The 19,609-nt window shown below is 40.2% G+C and overlaps 1 protein-coding gene across 3 annotated transcripts; it reads left to right on the top strand.

The window, feature by feature from the left end:
- The first annotated feature begins 569 nt into the window (after positions 1-569).
- Positions 570-17,750, top strand: il1rl2 (interleukin 1 receptor-like 2). 3 transcript variants are annotated; one of them, XM_032568634.1, is made up of 12 exons: positions 571-669; positions 988-1,151; positions 8,213-8,423; positions 8,526-8,694; positions 10,172-10,346; positions 11,147-11,215; positions 11,394-11,520; positions 12,664-12,803; positions 12,932-13,084; positions 14,319-14,483; positions 14,698-14,886; positions 16,922-17,750. In XM_032568634.1, the coding sequence occupies exons 2-12, from the start codon at positions 1,085-1,087 to the stop codon at positions 17,113-17,115; spliced, it is 1,659 nt and encodes a 552-aa protein (XP_032424525.1). In that variant the 5' UTR covers positions 571-669; positions 988-1,084; the 3' UTR covers positions 17,116-17,750. The 3 variants fall into 3 exon arrangements, with proteins under 3 accessions (XP_032424527.1, XP_032424525.1, XP_032424526.1); XM_032568636.1 differs by lacking the exon at positions 14,698-14,886 and having other exon boundaries at positions 570-669; XM_032568635.1 differs by lacking the exon at positions 571-669 and having other exon boundaries at positions 926-1,151.
- The last annotated feature ends 1,859 nt before the right edge of the window (positions 17,751-19,609 follow it).

Raw genomic sequence — 19,609 nt, 5'->3', positions numbered from 1 at the left:
CGTTTTGAATAGGGGGGATCACCAGCCTGGTCTTCCAATCCAAGAGAACCGCCCCCATCGTCCACGCAGTATTACAGAGCTGTATCAACCAACACCCCCACAGCATCCAGAGCCTAAAGAAACTCCAGGTGGATCTCCTCCAACCGGGAGCCTTAACCACCTTGGTGACCTCAGCCCCAGAGATTGGTGAGCCGACACCAGGTCCCCTACCAAGATGCTTTTTATCTGTGATTCACTGACAGATAAAGAAAATTAGATTTGTACATCAAAAAACAAAAAAAAGTGCTCATGTTCATACCGACAAATCACACGACGTTTGAGAGACCACTTTCCTTCTGAACCTGCCGGTTCGTCAGCTCTTGTTTGTTACGACATACACTTTCTAAAAATTCATATCTGAACTTTCTGAGGTCAAGTGACCTACATTTACATTTGCATACAACCAAAACCCTGTTTGGCTCTCAGTGAGTCATTGCGCTTCACCTGTACTGCAGAGTGAGTGGTGCTTTTTTTTTTTTTTTTTTTTTTTTTTTTTTTTTTTTTTAAGCTGAGTGGAAATTTCAAGTAGGGGTTATGAGACGAAACACCAAATGCGGCAGCATGGAAAACCCAGCAACCCAGAGATCAGGACTGGTGCAAGTAACCAGAAGTTTGTCTACACTTAAAATGGTAAGTTAGAACTTAAAAGTAGAAGCAACTTCTTTCACATTCTGCTGCTCATTTAAATATACAGTAGTTATGTGGGTTTTTTTTTGGTTTTTTTGAATGACTGTCAGGTTTTGTTTTGGGTTTTTTTTAATAACTTTTCCCAAAAAACACAAACAAATAAAAACGCCAGTGCGTGGAACTTCCTTGGACTTTTTTTTTTTTTACTGGGAGTGTTTCAGCTCCGACTTCCTCGTGCGACCTCTCACTTCCCTAACAACAGCAGTGGGTGTTTGAATGGCCTCGCCAGGAAATGTGTTAAGAAGCACTGTCCAATTGCAGAGTGGAGTGACAACTTGGCTCAGAAAATGAGCCCCGTCGGAGGAGACGCGCAGGAGCTCGATGACTCCGACCTGTTCAGATCCCGCAGGCGAGAACTATGGCGCCCGGAGGCTGGACCTGCTTCCTAACTGGACTCCTGTCTCTGGCGTGGGCTGCGGGTCACGGTGAGTACTGATCACCACACCAGCTGGAGGGGGGGGATTATTCACACTGAGACTTTTGACACAGGGGTGACTTGTAGAGCCAGGCTCTGTGTCTGTAGAGCTAAAATGTGGTAAGATGCAATGCAGTTGTTTTGGATCAAAGGATTCGCTGACTCTGTGAAATCTAACTGATTTCAGTTTCAGTAGAGGTTGAAAAAAAAACACAACAGTTTTTCTTTTAGAGATGATGATTAGAAAGAGCAAAAATGTCAAAACTGTAAGAGATTTAAAGTCTCGAAGATGATTTTGTTTGCTAAATAACAAGCCAGCCGTACAAGTTTCAATCATAAGAGGCTAAGAGACTCGAGAAGACAGAAAGGTTTCGTGTGAGAACAGCAACATCTGTGGTTTCCTCTAAACCAGTTAAACAGCTCAGTCAGAAATCTCTTCAACAAATTACATTTTTTTTTATATGATTTCAATGAATCGGCTCTTCAGCGAGCGAGTTTATCAGAAAAACGTAGTTTGAAAACATGTTACTTTTCCTCCCTACTTTTACGCTTTTGAAGAGAACAAAATATGCTGTTGGGTTTTTTTATTATCTCTATGTAGAGCGCCAAGAACCATCAGCTCTAGTTAGCTTTTAACACATTCGCCCTTCCAGTGGAATGCAGAGATTCGCAGCAACGACTGTGTGAAACGTGACAAAATGACGATAAGCAATACAGGATGAACGTGAATCGGTACGAACCGCAACCAACACTGTGCGTCTCTACACTAATTCGACCTTGTGTCGTATTTAATGTATATTAAAATTATTCTTTTCTTTTATTTCCCACTAGACGTGAACATTCAGAGTATAGTAGAGCCAAAGTCAAATTGGTTGTTTGTGTGCACAGATTTGGCCAGGAAAGCTGATTCTGATAACAGAGCACATCACCTTTAGACTGCAGGCTGTTCTTAGACTTTTAAAAAAGTGGAACTGGAGTCATCAGACTCCTCTGCAAAGTAAACAGCTCGACGTTTTCTGTCCAGGCTCCTTAGACGAGGCTTAAAACTATACTCTCCTCTAACTCCTCCTGATTTATCTCTGCAGCTGAAGGCTCAGGCCGCTGCAGGTGTTGAGCACCTTTTGTCACGCTGCCATTTTCTCCTGCTGCTCTCCGGTGATAATCTGTTCGCTCGCACTTCGTTTTCTCTGCACATAGAAAAAAGAAAACACACTTCAGAAAAAGTGTGCCCTGTTCTGAAAAGTGACATTTTTGGAAATCCTCTCCAGCTTTTCATGCGACACACCGTCGAGTTGAACTGAAACGCGTAGAAAACATTTAGGAGTGGAAACGGACACTTTCAAACCAATCCCTGTTCAGACTCATTCATTCTTATGCCTAACAAATGAATAAGTACAGGCGAGCAGAAATAAAAACCTTGTCGTTTAAACTGAATTTCGTGACTTTTGCTGATTTCAGTTTTTTTTTTTTAGCTGAAGCCATTGATTACAGGCATTTGGTAACAGCTCCAATGGATCTCAGTGTACATATCTATAAGTTAGAAAAAAATAAAAATAAAAAAGAGCTTTATATTTGTGGGATGGCACAATAGACACAGTCATCTACGATATCTAAAGGTTGTAGAAGAAACAAGGCAACACATGGTAAACCTAAAGGTTTCGAAAAGCAGACACAAACTGTCGAGTGTGGCTGCCGAGAAAATGACAAGGACACCATCCAGCTGAATGTGTGACATCAATCCTATTATTCCCCATGTCTGGAATAAGAACAACGACTTTAAATCACAAGCCGTACTTTCCGAACAAGACAGAAAAATATCCTCCAAATCCATGTGGACGGAGGTATTGTGGTCTGATGACACTGAAGGGGGAACAACTCTGTAGGAAGGATTTGGCGCAAAGTGAAACATTTTGCTTTTTGTGGCCATCATGCTCAGTTCTTTCTGATCTAACTAGTGATTTTGTCAAAGAAATGACCCTTCAAATGACGGTTTCGACCAGAAAAACCCTCCAGGCTTTCGATTCGACTGCAAAGAGACGCCGTGAGTTCGATAAAGATCGACAAAAGTCTCACCTCACAGGAGGAAGGTTGTGGCGTGAACCAGAGTGCAAAACTCAAGCTCACTTGGCGAGTCCAAACCGAGGTCCCACTTACTGAGACTACAAGCCGAAATTCAATGAGTCTTTATTTAAGTGCTTCACTTATTGATGTGCACATTGGCCGACAACAATCAAGCTATTGCACGTTATTCTTTTATCTTTTTTTTTTTTTTTCCCCCATCTCAGTTGCTTTTCAGTTAAATATTATGGGACGCTTTTATGTGAATGTAAAGTGGAAGGTATTGATTAGTGCTGTTTTACTTTTAACTTAGAAGTCATGCTTTCTGGAAAGTAACAACAAAAAAATGAATTGTCTACAGCATATCAAATTGCAATGAGGGATCCCCACTGCGTATTCCTTTGCGGTTTTCGACGGGTTTCTGACATTACTGCAGCATTTCACAGTAGATACACACAAAACAAAACAAAATGTGTTAAACATTGGTGGGTTTTCGATATGGTTGAATTGGGAGGTGGACCACACCTAAACCCCAAAGGAGTTTGTTTTTTTTTTTCTTTATTGCCCCACCTTGAATGGAAAGTGGCCCAGAACGTCGTGATGGACAAACTGCTGTTAAGTTTTAGGACTAGGCTGGTGGTTTTTGTGCCTTACCGTCTCTAGTTCAAACTTTTACATCCAGTGGTTGTTCAGAATTTAGCTGAAGGATTTCAGATTCGACCCACTTAAAAACACATTGTGGGATTTATTTTTTTACTTCTTTTCTTGGAGTTAGAAACCCCCATATTGTAGCGCAAACGCAAAACCACTCATCAGACCTTAACTAAGTTATTTGATAGCCACAACAGATCATTTTAGCAAGACGCTTCCAAATTGATTGGAACCTCAACCTATCGAACTAGATCGACGGTTGCAGCTCATGTTTCTCAGGAGTTCGGTTATACGAACTTTGTCGAGGATGTGGGTGTTTTGTTGTGTTTGTTGCGTAAGGAGCTGCGGATCAGCAAGGTGGCATTTGGGCAACAGCTGCCAATGATGTAATCCCTGTGGTTTTTCTAGTCGTCGTATGATTTATGTCGTAATAATAACCAGTAACTAATGCTTGGAGTCCCAGAAAAAGATTTTTAAAAAAGCATATTCTTACACTGGTGAGTGCGTTCTTTGGTGAGGTGTTAAAGCCACATCAGTTTCTGTGTGTAATTTCCACTAGTGTAATATCATTTCTTACATCACTTGGGCCCACACCCACGCACACAAGTGTTGCACCTGCAGCCAAACTCTCAGTCCGTCAGAAACAAGGCCTTCCTGCACAGCTGTAAGCATACTGAGACTTAACTCATAAACTGTGGTGGGAATATTTCATCCGCCTTCAATTGACTTCTTCTTTTTTTTCTTTTTGTTTTAAACTCATTATGCATTAAAAATCTACACTGAATCAACCAGCTCTCTCACGCTGCCTCCGCTGATGGGCAAACGAGGCACAGACTTCAGAATCGACCTGCTGTCGCTCCACAGGAAGCGAGAACGACGTCAGCACGGCACGAAAAAAGTGGAAATTGTTCACACAGGAAGACTGCGATGTGACAAAAGGCAGCTACGCATAAGTTGTGCAAAAAAAAAAAAAAAAACCCCAAAAAACCCAAATATTTTCCCAAACAAACGGTTCTGTCTAAGACTTTCAGATGAGTAGAGCTCTCTGTAGGATACAGCCAGAAATGGTGAAAATGAAGGAACATTTCCTAGTCCGGAAACAGACAAGGAAAAATAATAATGACATGACATGACGTATAACAAACAGAAAAAGAAATAGTACTACAACGGAAGTGCATAAGTTTGAGGAAAATGCAAAGAATAAGTGGATAGCTATGACATGCTATGTTCATTACATATGATTTCTAATTTACAATATAACTAATCAAGACAAGTAATAATCACTTAACTTTGTTGGCAGCGCTTGTAAATATTATTAGGCAGCAGCGTAATAAAAAAAATAAAATAAAAAAAATCCAGAATAAAACATGTTAGACTTGCTTTCATAAAGGAGGACGGGAGTGAAGGACAATTTAAGAAATCATTTGTGATGGTCTGAATTGTGTTTGGTTTGTTCATTATTTCTGTCTTCTTTAGTTTCTATTGTTTCATTAGATCCGTCGTGTTTCTGCTCCTTTCTTAGTTACTCCAGTTTCACCACGTTTTCATGTTCAGTTATTCTTCAGTGTTGGATCAGCTTCTGATTTGCCTTAGTTCAGTCCTTTAGTATTTTTATGTTCCTTATGTCTGGTTTCTTGTTAGGGTTCGATTCATTTTCCGAGTTGCCCAGTTTGTGGGCTCTCCCTCGCCCCCTGTGCCACTTTCTCTCTCTCTCTCCTCTGCAACACAACCGTTTCTAATCAGCCATCTCTTCCTTGTTTAGCAATCAAGCTCCCCACTATATGTATATATATATATATATATATATATATATATATATATATATATATATATATATATATATATATACAGTATATATATATACTATATATATGTATATTTATATATATATTTATATATATACTGTATATATATACTGTATATACTATATATATATATATATATAGTATATATATATATACAGTATATATATATATATATATATATATATATATATATACTATATATACTGTATATATATACTATATATATATATACAGTATATATACTGTATATATATACAGTATATTTACAGTATATATACAGTATATATATATATGTATAACTCATTCTCAGTCACTCCTTGCTGGATTCTTTTGTTAAATTCCTCCTATATGCGCCTCATTTTCCTGCTTCCTGTTTTTTGTTCCTGCTTGTGGTTCATCTGGCTGCTTGTAATTTTTGTTTAATCATCACTTTACGATTAAAACCTTCAGCACCCACTCGACGTCTGCCTCTCTGCATATAGGTCAACTTCATCAAAACATGACATTACCAGTTATGATCATAGCTGAGTAATACGCACTCTTTTTGCCTCATAATGTGTGTTTGGTTTCAGCAGTCGGCCGCTGCAGTGCAACGTGTTGTGTTGGTATTATAACAGGGTTTGTATTTTTGGGGGTTTTTTTTTTTTTTGCTGTTTTGAGAACATCTGCAGGTCATGTACAGAGTTGTGCAATCCAGGGGAGAAACACAAGAACGAAGCAAACAGCCTTTATTACACAAAGTGAGGGGATTTTAGCAGCACCTTGTGCAGTTTACTGATGATTTACAGTCAGAACTGCACGAAGACATTTATTTTTTTAAATCTTCTATAATGAAATCATGGCATGCAACAAAAAGGTTACAGTCAGTCAGATCAGAAGTTTAAAGTGGCAGTGGAGGGTGCATGTGTAGGTGTCCGCAAGCAAAATGAACTTACAAGTGTTAACATGTAATTGCAGAGACTCGGCAGGTCTACAGGTGTGACACATTTACTTGGGTTTACTTGAAAACCCAAGTAAATCCTCAACCTCACCACAAGGTTGGAGGCGACTGTGGCTCAGTGGCTTGAGGAGAGAAAGTTGTGAGTTCGATTCCAGCTGCCTCTCTTGGCACTTGTTTAGTCAGCCAGTGCGCTGTCAGGTGGATTAATGTGTAACCGAGTCACTCTGAAAGCACTTTAAGTGTTCTGAGTTTCGTAAAGGAGCCAATGCTGAACCGAAATCACAAGGAATTAGCTGGAGAGTGTACAACAGATCACTAGAGTCTATTTATTTCTCACTGTTTCTCCTGCATTTGGTGGTTTTTCGAGATGCATGTTGCATCAAAACTATGTTTTCCCAGGTCTCATTCTAGCAATGACGGTTAGACTTTCTACGTTGAACGTATCAGATAAATACGTTAAACAAACGTTAATCGCCTTTGTCTGATTGCAGTTTTTTTTAGTGCTTGTTTTGGTCACTAGTCAGACTCTACAATTCTGCAACTTCCAAAAGAGATTCCCAGTAAACATAAAGCCCAAAAGTTAATGAAGAAAAAAAAAAAACCAAAACACTTTTACATCATTCAGTGACTTGTTGTGCAATTTCTTCTTTATGTGTTTAATACGGGTCATCTGCGCGTCTTGTGAGTTGTTTGGTCATTTTCTCTTTCTTTTTTGTATGCATGTTTGATCTGATGTTTTTTTGTTTGTTTTTGCTTTTGTTCCTTTTGTCAGAAATTGTGTTTGTCAGGTTTGGACATTCTAGCATTTCTTTGCTGTCATTCCTGGGCAGCAAAAACAACAAAGTTCCCCACAGAAAAGTGGCCATGAATAATAGTATATGTTTGTTTTTCCTCTGTATGTCATTTTGTAATTGTTCGTGCATTTTGGAAACATGACATTTTGTGTTAAAGCAAACAGTGCCACGTGGACGTTTGACATTTCTTGGCAGGTTTACACTTAATCAAGTACCTGGAGGCTCTCTGCATGTGTTGCTTTAAGTGTCCAGAAACATCTTCACTGTATTTTTATTATTTTTTTAACAAAATTTACAGCAGGTAAAGTGTTCAAATAAGCCCAAATCTGTCACAAAAGCAAACAAAAGAGGAGCATGAAAATGGCTCTGAAAATGCAACATAAGCCACTAAAATGCCACTTTATTCCATCCGTAAACATGTGATATTTGATTAAACAAAAACGGCCACAATAATCAGCTCGAAATGGATTTGGCTTGACGGTTGCGTCTGTCTTAAATGACCGCAGCAGCGCCACCGTGTGGCCAAAAGAGTAAATGAAAAAAAGTGAAACGAGGATTAAACTGAACTAAACTTTACTGAACTAAAAGAAGGAACAGAGCTTAGCTGAATTTACCTCAGTTATATAGAAATAAATGGCTACGTTTGATGCATCAATGATCCTTGGCAATAAATCTTGTGGACTGCAGTTGATATTTGCAAGGAATAAATAATGTATTATTATTATTATTATTATTATTATTATTATTATTATTATTATTATTATTCATGCAGCACTCGGTGACAGATTTTTTTTTTTTTTTGTCTGTGCACTGCCTGATTCAGGCCACCAGGGGGAAGCAGACACCTACCACGTGAGTGCCGGTCACTTGTTTCTGCTGAGTTGCCAGATTGCTGACGCTCATTCCGAGATAAAGTGGAGCAGAGGGGACGGGGGCGATGGGAGCCTCCCCGCTGGGGTGGAGGTCAGAGACGGGTCGCTGTGGTTTCTACCCGTGCAGATGACTCACAATGGAAGCTACGTGTGTGAAAAAAGGTTAGACGACATCCCTCACATACACGTTTATACATTCATCCTGGACTGGCTGGAAAATCCTGACAGAAATAAGCTCTACAGAAGTGTTTTCTTTTTCTGTAGGAATAAAATGAAACCATCAAAAGGACGATTTAGAGTTTTAGTGTCCGGGTCGAGCTGTCCTGATCCAAGTGAAGAGATTTTGGCTACAAAGGAAACAAGTGAAGGTCTTCCGTGCAAACAGAACGAGATCTTCAGACTGAATCTCCCAAGGAAAATACGATGGACGAAGGTTTTTTTTTTTTTGTCTTGTAAATAGTTTTTCTGTTATAAAATGTTCACACATCACTGGCTTTGTAAGTAGTTATCAATGACAAAGATAATAATATATTAATATAATATATTAATATATAACAAAAATAATCAATGACAAAGAACGCAGTAGGAAGTGAACAGAAAACTTTGATGTCAGCAGAAGTTCAAAGGTGAAAGTTGTTTCATAACTGCGGCTGAAAGTAAAGCTGTGATTTGTGGTAACCCCTCCCCCCCCCATCATGTCTGATGGTTCCTGACTTAACTAGTGCAACACTGCCCCCTTTTGACATACCTTGTACAATGCATCTGCCTTAACAAGCAACATGTACATGCAGTACAGTTATGCAGACGTTACAGCCTCCGTACACCTGCTCACATTTAGTTACGTTACAGCTACAAATTTACAAGTATTTCCAATATTTATTTATTTTTTCAATGAAACGCACATCTACATCCTGAACGTTTTGTCCGTTGTTCTTAGTAACGTTTAGGGCTTTTATCCTGATGTAGGGTGATCCTCCCTCAAGTCTTTTGTAGCCACTAACTTGTATTTATTTATCTCTTTTTGTCATACGCTCAACGCTGCTGCCATATTTCACCATAAGATATTTGCCATGTTCCCTTCATGGCTGGTAGCAGACTGAAAACAGAGCCTCTTCAGGCCCTGTAACTAATAGGTCTTATGTTTCTTCCCAGTCTCCTTCTTATGGTTCTATCAGGAATACTTACCATAACTGAGGCAAATCAGGTCTTGTAGACGATGTAGCGGTGTCTTTTTGAACCTCCTGGATAAGTCGTCATTATGTCCTTGGAGTGATTGACTCAAGTCTTAAAGCATTGTGACTTTTTCCAGACTGATAACGCGCAATAACTTTGTTAAATTTCTTTAGAGGACCATAACATGTTGCTTTTGTAGATTTATTTATTTTTTATTTTTAGTCGACTGTGATTTACTGACTCTGCACTTCTGGCAATAGCCCACCCAGGGTTTGGCTACTAAATGAGGCTTACTCCAGCTAAATCATGGCTTAACATAATGAACCTCTTCACATCAGACCGTCCAAGGTTTTGCCTAGTAAAACATTTCATCGTTTTAAAACTTGTTTGTGTGCTCTCTCAAAAATTAGCTTGAGATTTAAAAAAAAAAAAAAAAAATTTCTTGATTTTTTTTTTTTGATCAAGTTGTATCTTTGGGGCAGTCAGCATTTTACATGCTCTGTGCTGCAGTCAGAATCATTTCAGCTCAGAAAATCAACTAGAAAAAAAGAGACTACTCTCTCAAAATTACTATCTCAGTCTTAGCACATTTCTGCTGAGATAAATGTTCCTTTGTGATTTTAAACTCTTAAATCACTTTTGCAATCAGTAAAAAAAATAAAAGAAACAATAAAATTTTTCATCAATCTCCCCAACAACAAAAAAAGAAGAATGCATTTTGTTTGTTTTGTGCTCAGGACTGTCAGCAGGTGCAGCCGGATGGAGAGCCCGTCTATCCGAACACAAACAGCCTCCTGAGGCTGGCGGCCGTTTCGGAGGCAGATGCAGGAAAGTACACGTGCCACGTAGACGTTACTGTAGACGGCCGGAATTACACCGCAGCACGCAGCGTCCAGATGACTGTCAAAAATGGTACTGTACATCTCCAATTTGGACGGTCAAAGTGAAGGATTTTTGTGATATAAAAATAGCTTTTTTTGAATTCATTTCAGAATTCAGTCTTGTTTTGCAAAAGGTCTGTTTTGTACCCCACTCTGTGACTCGACAACACCTGCCCACTGTGTGTCTTCTTCAAATTGATCAGATTGTGAGAACAGATTTTTGTTCCCAGCTCTCCTCAAATGACCCCACAGATGTTCCTGCAGACTCAGACCTGAAAGCCTTCAAAACATGAATTTTGCTTAGCAACAATCCATCGCTGTTTGATTTGGGTGAACACTTTGATATCAAAATCAAACGCCCAAAGTAACTGACTAGTATTTGGGTCTAGTTCATTACCGCCACGTCAACATAAACTCCCAAAAATGAAGTGGCCACCGTGTTTCAGCGTTCTTTTGGTGATTGATTTTGTGCCAGACGCACCTTTTGATGCCGGTCACAGTTCCAGTTTGGGTTTCTTCTAAGGGCGAGAAGATTTCTGACATGTAAGCCTGACTCCTTAGCCCAGACAGACGGACAAACAGACTACTGACATACAGACAGGGGCGGCCATTGTTCCATGTAGGACACACAAAGGACTGGCAGAAACCCCAGCAGCTCCTGTAGTGTCTCCAGTTTTTCATTTGTTTCGGTAATATCACTCATGTTTTCACCAAATCCTGATATCTGTCTTTGCCGCAACAGCATAAATACTGTTGTATTTTTATATAAAGTGTTGTACTCTCTTTTTTTTTCTGTTCCTTGATTTAATTTTCAAATTGATGTGGTTGCAGGCACTCCGGAGATCTTTCCAGAGATTCATGTTGTGAGGCCCAAAAACGAGGTGGTCATAGTTGAAGTGGGTGAGTAAACAAACAACAGCGACCCCAATGCATTCTGATTTCTAACTTTATTGTTTTCATCAGTCTTTGTTCCGTGCGTCCCTTGTTTTGTCGAGTTTTGGCTTCCGTGAGTTGGTGGCAGAGCAGATTTGTCATTCATCTTCTGCTTGGTTTGTTTGCCACTTTACTGGACCACCAGGTAAGAGAGCAGAGCTGCACTGTAAGGCCTACACCGGCTTCAGTGAGGACGAAGAGATTGACATGTACTGGACCATCAACGGGACATACCCTAGCGACATCAGCGGGCTGGTCGAGTCCTGGAAATTGTGAGTCTCTCCGTCTTCCCATGTTGTTGTGGTTAAATCTGTCCAGCCGGATGGGGGCTGTTGGCTAAAGGAGATGAACACGGGGAAATGTTGAGAACCCAGAGGACATCACACCAGTCATCGTTTTTCAGTCACGGGTCAATCTACTCACCATCGTTAGACGTATGAGATGAAATAAACACCAGGCTCTTAAAAACAAGTCAAAACAAAAGCATCAGGAACATTTCCCATGTGCCGCAGTCACACTACTGCCACTTGTCTTGCATTTCAAAGGTAAAGAAACATAAGCTGCTTTAGTAAACAACATAATACCATGTCTGCTTAATGTCATTTGATCTCAAGCTAAGCCTGGCTATCCCCGAGTTTTTACCCATGCCAAAAATTTCTGCATGACGAGTGTCAAAGCTTGTACTATACAGTGGCTTGCAAAGGGGGTTCATACCCCTTGAACTTTTCCATTGTTGGTCACACTATTGCCACAAGCATGAATATATTTCATTGGAATTTAGTGTGAAAGACCAACAAAAAGTGGTACACAATTGTGAAGTACAAAGAAAATTATTTTTATAAATATTATATTTTGATTTGTGGCTGCTTCGTGACAAAATATGGAAAAGTTCTAGGGGTATGAGTACCTTTGTAAGCCACTGTATATCAGGAATTTACACAAGTGTTGCTTAGATGTTACAGCAACAACCCAGTAATAATATAATTTAACCTCCTGCTAAGGTGTGCCGACTCTCTGTCTGCGCTGATGAAGATTTACTCGCCTGGCCTTAATAAATGCTTGAAAAGGCTCCGAATGATCACAGCCTTTCTGTCCACTTTCTGATTGATTTGGTTCCTGATATTCTTTTTCAACGTTGAATTTTCATCTTCAGATGATCAGTTTGCTTAAAAACCCTGCCACAACTGAAAATATCTCCAATTTTGCCTTTTATATTCCCAAACACGCACAACATACACAACAGGGGTGAATGAAAACGACACGCGCAGTTAAAGACACGACTTAAAAGACAAAAGTTGTTGCACAAAACATGCTTCAAGCGTGCTGTACACGGCAGCTTAAGAAACAGCTCTGTAGTCAGTGACTATTACAGTTCATATTTTTAAGTGACAGATTTTTTTAAATGTCTTTTCTAGTATCCATGAAAGAGGCAAAGTATTTGGTGAGTCCACTCTGTCCATCGCTACAGTTCGAAACGAGTTCCTGAACATCCCCATCTATTGCCACATCTCAAGTCCGGCGGAAGCGAAGGTCGGGGAGGCCCGGCTCCAAGAAGGTATTTTGCTCGAAGCGTCTCGGATACGCAAAGCCATCGCTCTGTGTCCGGTCTAACCAGAAGCTGTGTTGACTCTTGTTTAGATGCTGTTGAGTAACCGCTTGTGTTTGTCTGCCTTGTTTCCTCAGCTGACCCAACTGAACGCAACACGTTCTACATGATCGTGTCTCTCTGGCTCTCTGCCCTCTTTACCATCCTGATCCTGACGGCCTTCGTCCTCGTCTGTAAAGTCAACCTCTTCTTAGCGTACAGGGCACTGAAGACAGTGTTTTCCAAACAAGGTGAGCAGTTCTTCTTGTATCATACAGATTTTTACATACAGTGCACAAAAAGACATGTAGCCATCTTCTCTCACTGTTGGACTAAACTTTATATTTTCTTTAAGTCAGTTAGGCTGAACAAAACCACATTTACTTGCCAAATGACAGAATTATCGTAGGATATTCCTCTACCACCTTATTCGAAATCAGGAATTTGAACACATTAAGAATATTAAGTTCTTCAGCAATTTGGGAAAGCCCAGAGGACTCTTGATAAGTTTACCTCACAGCGTTGGAGTTAGAGGTTTAGCACCGATGGGTCTTTCCGAAATTAGTTACAAAGTTGCTTAGCCGCAACAGAGTCAACATTTTAAGTGGCCATCATAAAGCCTTGATCTCAGTAGAGTGGAAATTTAGCGGGCAGAGTTGAAAAGGTGTGTGTGAGAGACACAAACCCGACTCAATTACAGCAGCTCTGTCAGGAGGAGGAATGGGCCAAAGTCCCAGCAAACTGTAGTGGGAAGCCGACCCGAGTCGTAGAGTTTAAAAGGAAATTCAGACAAATATTAAAAGGAACGAATCTAAACTTCTGGATTTGAAGAAAGTGAAAAATATATCTCTTATCAGTCTGGCATTCAGTGAATATAAATTACTTTTGGCAATCCTTTTTTTTTTTTTTAATTATGACTTATTTCTAATTTTTAACACAACAGTGAACGCCACATACAGACATTCAAGTAATGACATGAAATGTTAATGTGAGTTATAAACACGAATCAATATATGACAAAACAAAAGCCAGAGATAAAAACAAAGCACACACACACACAAAAAAAAACACAGAAAATGTTTTCATATTGAAGAAGGTGGATGAATAAAAAATAGAGAACAGAGGTTACAGAAAATAAACAAAAGATTAACTTTAAGAAATCAAATGAAATGGGGCTTAATGTTTTCTGTTTTACTGTAATTGTTATGAGCGTCAGATAAAGTGTGTACGCTGCTATGGAGGTGAGGGAAGCAAAACTGCTGGGGTCACTTCGAGTGTCAAAGACGTAGCGTGGTCCAAATGACCGGATTCTTGAAAACGTGGCTTCAAATCCTTTGAGAGAATATCTTGGTAGTGCTAAAAACAGGAAACGTTTAGTCGGACTTAATGTCATTCAGTGAGGGGGAAAAAAGCAGTTTGTTTTTATTGCACAGCTGCAGCAAAAATAGCAATCGACTTGACAACAATCACTCGTTGTTCTGACAGTTCCAGATGGGAAACTTTACGACGCCTACGTGAGTGTCGGTCAGTCGGCCATGCTGAGTTTGGACGGCGTGGCCTGCTTTGCCCTGCGCCTCCTGCCAGAGGAGCTGGAGCAGAAACACGGCTACTCCCTGTACATCAGAGGACGGGACGACCGCCCTGGAGAAGGTCAGGAACCACAAAAATACCACATCATGGGAAAGGAGAGGTTACTAGTAATAACTAGTCTGTAATTCGGCAGGATACTTCCTTCTAAAAGTGCAGCTTCTTCCAAAATCTCCCGTTTTGTGCGATTGCACCCAGAAAACTACGACAGCTGTTGCCGTGTCTGGGTGCGACCGCTTGGTCACGACTTGCGTTTCCCGTCTTTAATGTCTTACAGCGATCCACGACGTCATCTCTGCCGCGGTGCGCCAATGCCGCCGACTGCTTATCGTCTTGTCGTCTGCCGGTAAATCAAAGGAGACGGCGCAGTTCTGGGAGAATCCCAACCAGCTCACGTACGAGCAGAAAGTGGGCCTTCATGACGCTTTGATGCGAAACGATCCTAAAGTTATTCTGGTGGAAGTCGGTAAGGGCCAACAGCCTTCTCGGTTGAGTTTTGTGAACGTTAAATCTGCAGCATGTAACTTCTATTAAAAATATGGTTAGTTTTTTAAAAAACTGTCACTATGTTGTGACAGTGTGATATGAGACCTCCTCCCTGAGCTTCAGACATTAATTCAGACTACTGCCGTCTGAAAAACTGCACCGCTCCGGACCAAAAACAACCAATCAGAGCCAGGAGGAGGATCTTAGCGCTGTCAATCATCCTCATGTACTCATTGCTCAATGCTGACTGAGTGTTGGCTGCGCTGCTGTGTCCGTAGCCCCTCCCCTCCCACTCAGCATACACACAAGTAGCTCTCTCACCCCGTGTACTGCCACACATCACCGTAAAACTTTCACACTAGTAGTTTGAGGCATTGTGTAGCGCTGAGGATACTGCGTGAGTCCAGGGCGAAGGCGACAGCTCATCCACAGGCCACCAGGCCCACTGGGGAATTCCCCTGTTAGCCCGTATGCCAGTCCGTCTGCCCCTCGCCCCCTCAAATTGCTGTGATTTTGCCAAAAAAAACTGTGTGAGTAAGACCCAGAGACACATAAAAGCTGATTCTGCTCAGCCAAGAGACACAACCAATCCTGCTGCTGCTGCAGTGTGAGGGTGTGCGTGTGTTTGTCTGTTCCGAAACAAGACAGCTCTTCATCGAAGCCACGTCTTTTGATATTCATGATCAGGTCCTAGTGAGACATTGGAAGGGCAGCTTAAATCAGAAGAATGAAAAGACTGCAAAATTATACCAGCTATTTCTAGTTTCTAGCACAAATGTTTTAGTGCATTTGAAATTAGACAAAACTAACTTCCAAGCAACTTTTCAGCAATGTAACAAGCAATGCTTGTTTTAAGTCAATAATTTCATATTTCTGATGAAAAACTATTTCCACTGGCAGATTATTTTGCTTATGGGAAAAATGTCTTGTTGTTTAGTGAAATGATCTGCCAGTGGAACTAGTACATTTTCATTGATATTGAGGAATTATTGACTTAAAACCAGTTTCCATAGCTTGCCGAAAAGTTAAGATTTGTCTTATTTCAAGTGTGCTAAGATATTTGCAATTAAAACTAGGCCAGAAATACTAGGTAAAATTTTATTGTTTTTTTTTTTTTGCAGTGTGCATCTAAAAAACGAGAAACTAATGTTTTAGCCTCAACAAGTTGCTGCGATAAAGTTACATTTTCTAAGTTTCCACTCGTGCGACACGACTTTAACGCCCTCCGGCGTTGAGATCAGACCGATCTCTAATCTACACGTCAATAACCGCTCACTCCACGATTAACAAGAAGCTCTCCATCGCAAGACAAAGAACGAAGGTTTTTTTCTTAAATAACTGGCCTATCATACATTAGTAATCAGTAAAGGTTTCATTGTTGGCGCTTTTTGCCCACATTAATAGAGAGTAATTCCTAATCTTTTCTTTTAAGACTTCCAAAAGCTGCTTCCCACATCTATTATGTTCCATGAGGGGGAAAAAAAAGGCACAAAATAAAGCGACTCTGATCAGGCTCCATGTTTTGACTTTTGAAATGGTGTTGCTGTCAATCTGACCCTGGCCTGGCTTACTATGATGCGTTCACCGACGGTAAAAAAAAAAAAGCTAGGATTTTTGAGCGTCTCACCGATCAGACTCCAGTCTGAGCGCGGCATGTTGTTGAAGCTTCAGCAAACTTCATTAGACCAAAATGTTGTCAGAGCAAGAAACTGCCGTTTTAGCTCACGGCTTGAGAAGAATCAGATAACTTCTCTCAATGCGTGAAACCAAGCATCTCTAGTTCCTGTGTAAGATCCTCAGATAACGAATAAAGCGACTGTCAACATGCGCTTTATGTTTTTGGAGACTTCTGAGCCTCTTCATTCAGATTTTACCAAGTTAACATGAATTGTTCCCAAACCTTTCTGGTTGGAGGTAAACTCTAAACCAAAAGGAAACCGGAAGCCTTTTAAAAGTGCATAAAAACATTTCAACACACCAACACTCACGCACTCGCCTCTGTTCTCTCCTGCCAGACGGTCCGGTGGATTACAGTCAGCTGCCGGAGTCACTGCGCTACATCAAGCGGACACAAGGAGCTCTGGAGTGGAAAAGCTCGTTTGTTGAAACCAACAAACTGACTCAGATGTACTTGAAAAGCAACTTTTGGAAGAGCCTGCGCCGTCACATGCCAGCCGCACCTGCAAGGAGGCCGCAGAGCATCGCTTGAAGCGGTGAACGTACTTTGATTTGTCCGGAAGGCTTAAAGATGGCATCCATCAGAATCTTCAGTTGTCAGAAGTCTCTCCCCTGAAGCCGTCCACACGCGGGGACTAAACAACCTATGCTTTTATAAAGTGAAGAACATTTCCTGAGCTGAGCTGTGTTACTTTCCTTGTCTTTGGTGTTGTTTTGAAGCATCTCAGATTTCTTTGACTCGAGCTGATTCAGTTTGTGGGGCTCCATGAAAGCTCTTTCTATATTTGTTCCCAAACTCAAATCTCTGGCCAATCAAGTCCAGAGATTTGAGTTCCTCTTCACAAATCGAAGTGAATGACAAAAATTATAACGGAGCACTTTTACAATGAACAGCATGCCAGTTGCAAGGATTTCTTGACAATATTTTGGTAGTTAATGCTGTTTGTGTTGCTAACTAGCTCAAACTGTCGCACACGGCGAAAAACTGCAGTTTTTATACAAACTCTGTTGCACTTAATTGCTTCAGAAGATGAAACGCATTCATTAAGATAAGTTAACACATTTTAAATAATCAGTTTTATTTTTTTTAAAGAAAATTAGCAGTTCGAACCAACCTGGCCCTGTGAGAAGCAGTAAATGCCCCCATGGTGGCGATAAGTGCCAATAAGCATTTCTGATAGCGATCAATGAGTCTTAATATCACTATGAGGGAAATTTGACCCACTCTTCTTTGCAGATGTTTTTTAAATTTCAGCTACATTGGAGGGTTTTCGGACATAAACAGTATATTTTTGTCGTCAAGAGATTATACCAAGTTGTCCACATTACACACATCTTGCATAACTTTGATAACAAATCAGATTTCTTTTTTAAAATAAAGTAGAACACCATGCAACAGAAATAATAGTAATAATTAAAAAGGTGGGCTAAAAGTAATAATAATATTTTGACCTATCTTTTTAACTTACTGACATGGTGGGTTAATTGCAATATTCTACACAATGAGAAGTTGAAGTTTTTAGGTCCATTTGCGAGAAAACTTTGGCTGATTGTTGGCAGCATTTTCCTTCCATCCTCAAAAATATTCTTCGTGTTAAGCCGTAGTGATGAGCGGTGTGTTTAAAGCTTTCTAAGCTGATGTCAATGAATTTCTTCCTCATCTGCTCTCTTGTCTAACCAGATGACCGCTTACCGTATCGCGTTTTAACCACTTCCTGTTTTTTTTACTTTGCCCGTCTGGAGCATCATGTTTTCTTACACCAGGTGGGATTAAGTTTTCTCCTCAGAAGCATCAATGTTGGAAGAGTTAAAATGCTTTTCCAAATTTGGTGCAGTTCATAATTCTATAGTGAAAAAAAAAAATATATATATATACATACTGTATATACTGTATATATATTCAAACTACAATATTTAAGATGGAAACAGAGTGAACAAGGATGGCATATTTGGAAGAGCTGCCAATAGAAATCCTCTTTTCTATTTGAAACTGATATCAATTTAATAACGCCTCAGTGGCAGGCACTGCATTTTACATTCTGAAAATGTTTTTTTATTTATTTATATATTTTGGTTAATTTTTTGATTTTATATTTTCCATGTTTGTTTAGTTTTTCTTGCTGATGCAGGAAACGTGTGTAACAACAATATTTTTTAAAGTGATTCTGTCCAGGCAGACTTTATCACACTTTCAGCCACAACTACAGCCGGAGCAGGTAACACCAGGCTGAGCACATTATTTTGTAAATGTTGACACTTTAATGCAAAGTTGGGGCTTTTAATGGACTTTCAATGCAACTTTGCATTACAAGTGTCATTATTTACCGAGTGACACTTCATGACAACAGACTGCTTCGTGTTCATGACAGCGTCATGTCAGCCTTATGCACACCCCGTCAAATAAAGCGTTGCCAAGTACCGATATTTGATTTTAAATTAAAAAAAATAATTCAAACCACTGGCTTGATGGATTTAATATCTGTGTCTTTGAATGTAAGTTCAGTTTTGTAATGTAAGAGTGGAGCATCGTTGTGGGTGACTGTTTAAAGAGTTTTCTCTTTCTTTTTTAAACCAACATCATCTATTTGTCTGACTTTACCATTCTTTATACTTTGTTTTTCTCTCTCTTTCCATTACTAGGGGATTTTATTTTTCTGTGTAATTCCTGAGTGACTGTTCCCACTGGCAACCACTCGTAGCTAAAGACAAAATCAAAGCTGTGGCTGTAGCGTGGCAAAGTGCGAGGAGAAGCTTGAATGTCCCAAAACGCGACAGGCCTACTCTGGAAGTAATCCCCGTCTTTGCCAGAAACACATATCTTACTGGATGACAGCCCTCTGCTGAGCTGGCCGGTTCGTCTAAGGCGATCACACCTGCAACCAGTTTGCAATTCCCAGTTGACGTGACGCAGTCGTCTGGAAGGAAACTGAATCACTGTGGAAAACACCCGAAAAGAGGTTTTTACTCACGGTGGTTTGAACGAGGCATGGGCGTTTTTCGAAGACTCTCAGAAGAAACGATAACAG

The sequence above is a fragment of the Xiphophorus hellerii genome, chromosome 7 (genome assembly GCF_003331165.1).
Source record: "Xiphophorus hellerii strain 12219 chromosome 7, Xiphophorus_hellerii-4.1, whole genome shotgun sequence".
In the NCBI taxonomy this organism is placed as follows: Eukaryota; Metazoa; Chordata; class Actinopteri; order Cyprinodontiformes; family Poeciliidae; genus Xiphophorus; species Xiphophorus hellerii.
Note: the sequence above shows the minus strand (reverse complement) of the source record. Positions and strands in the feature narration are given on the sequence as shown.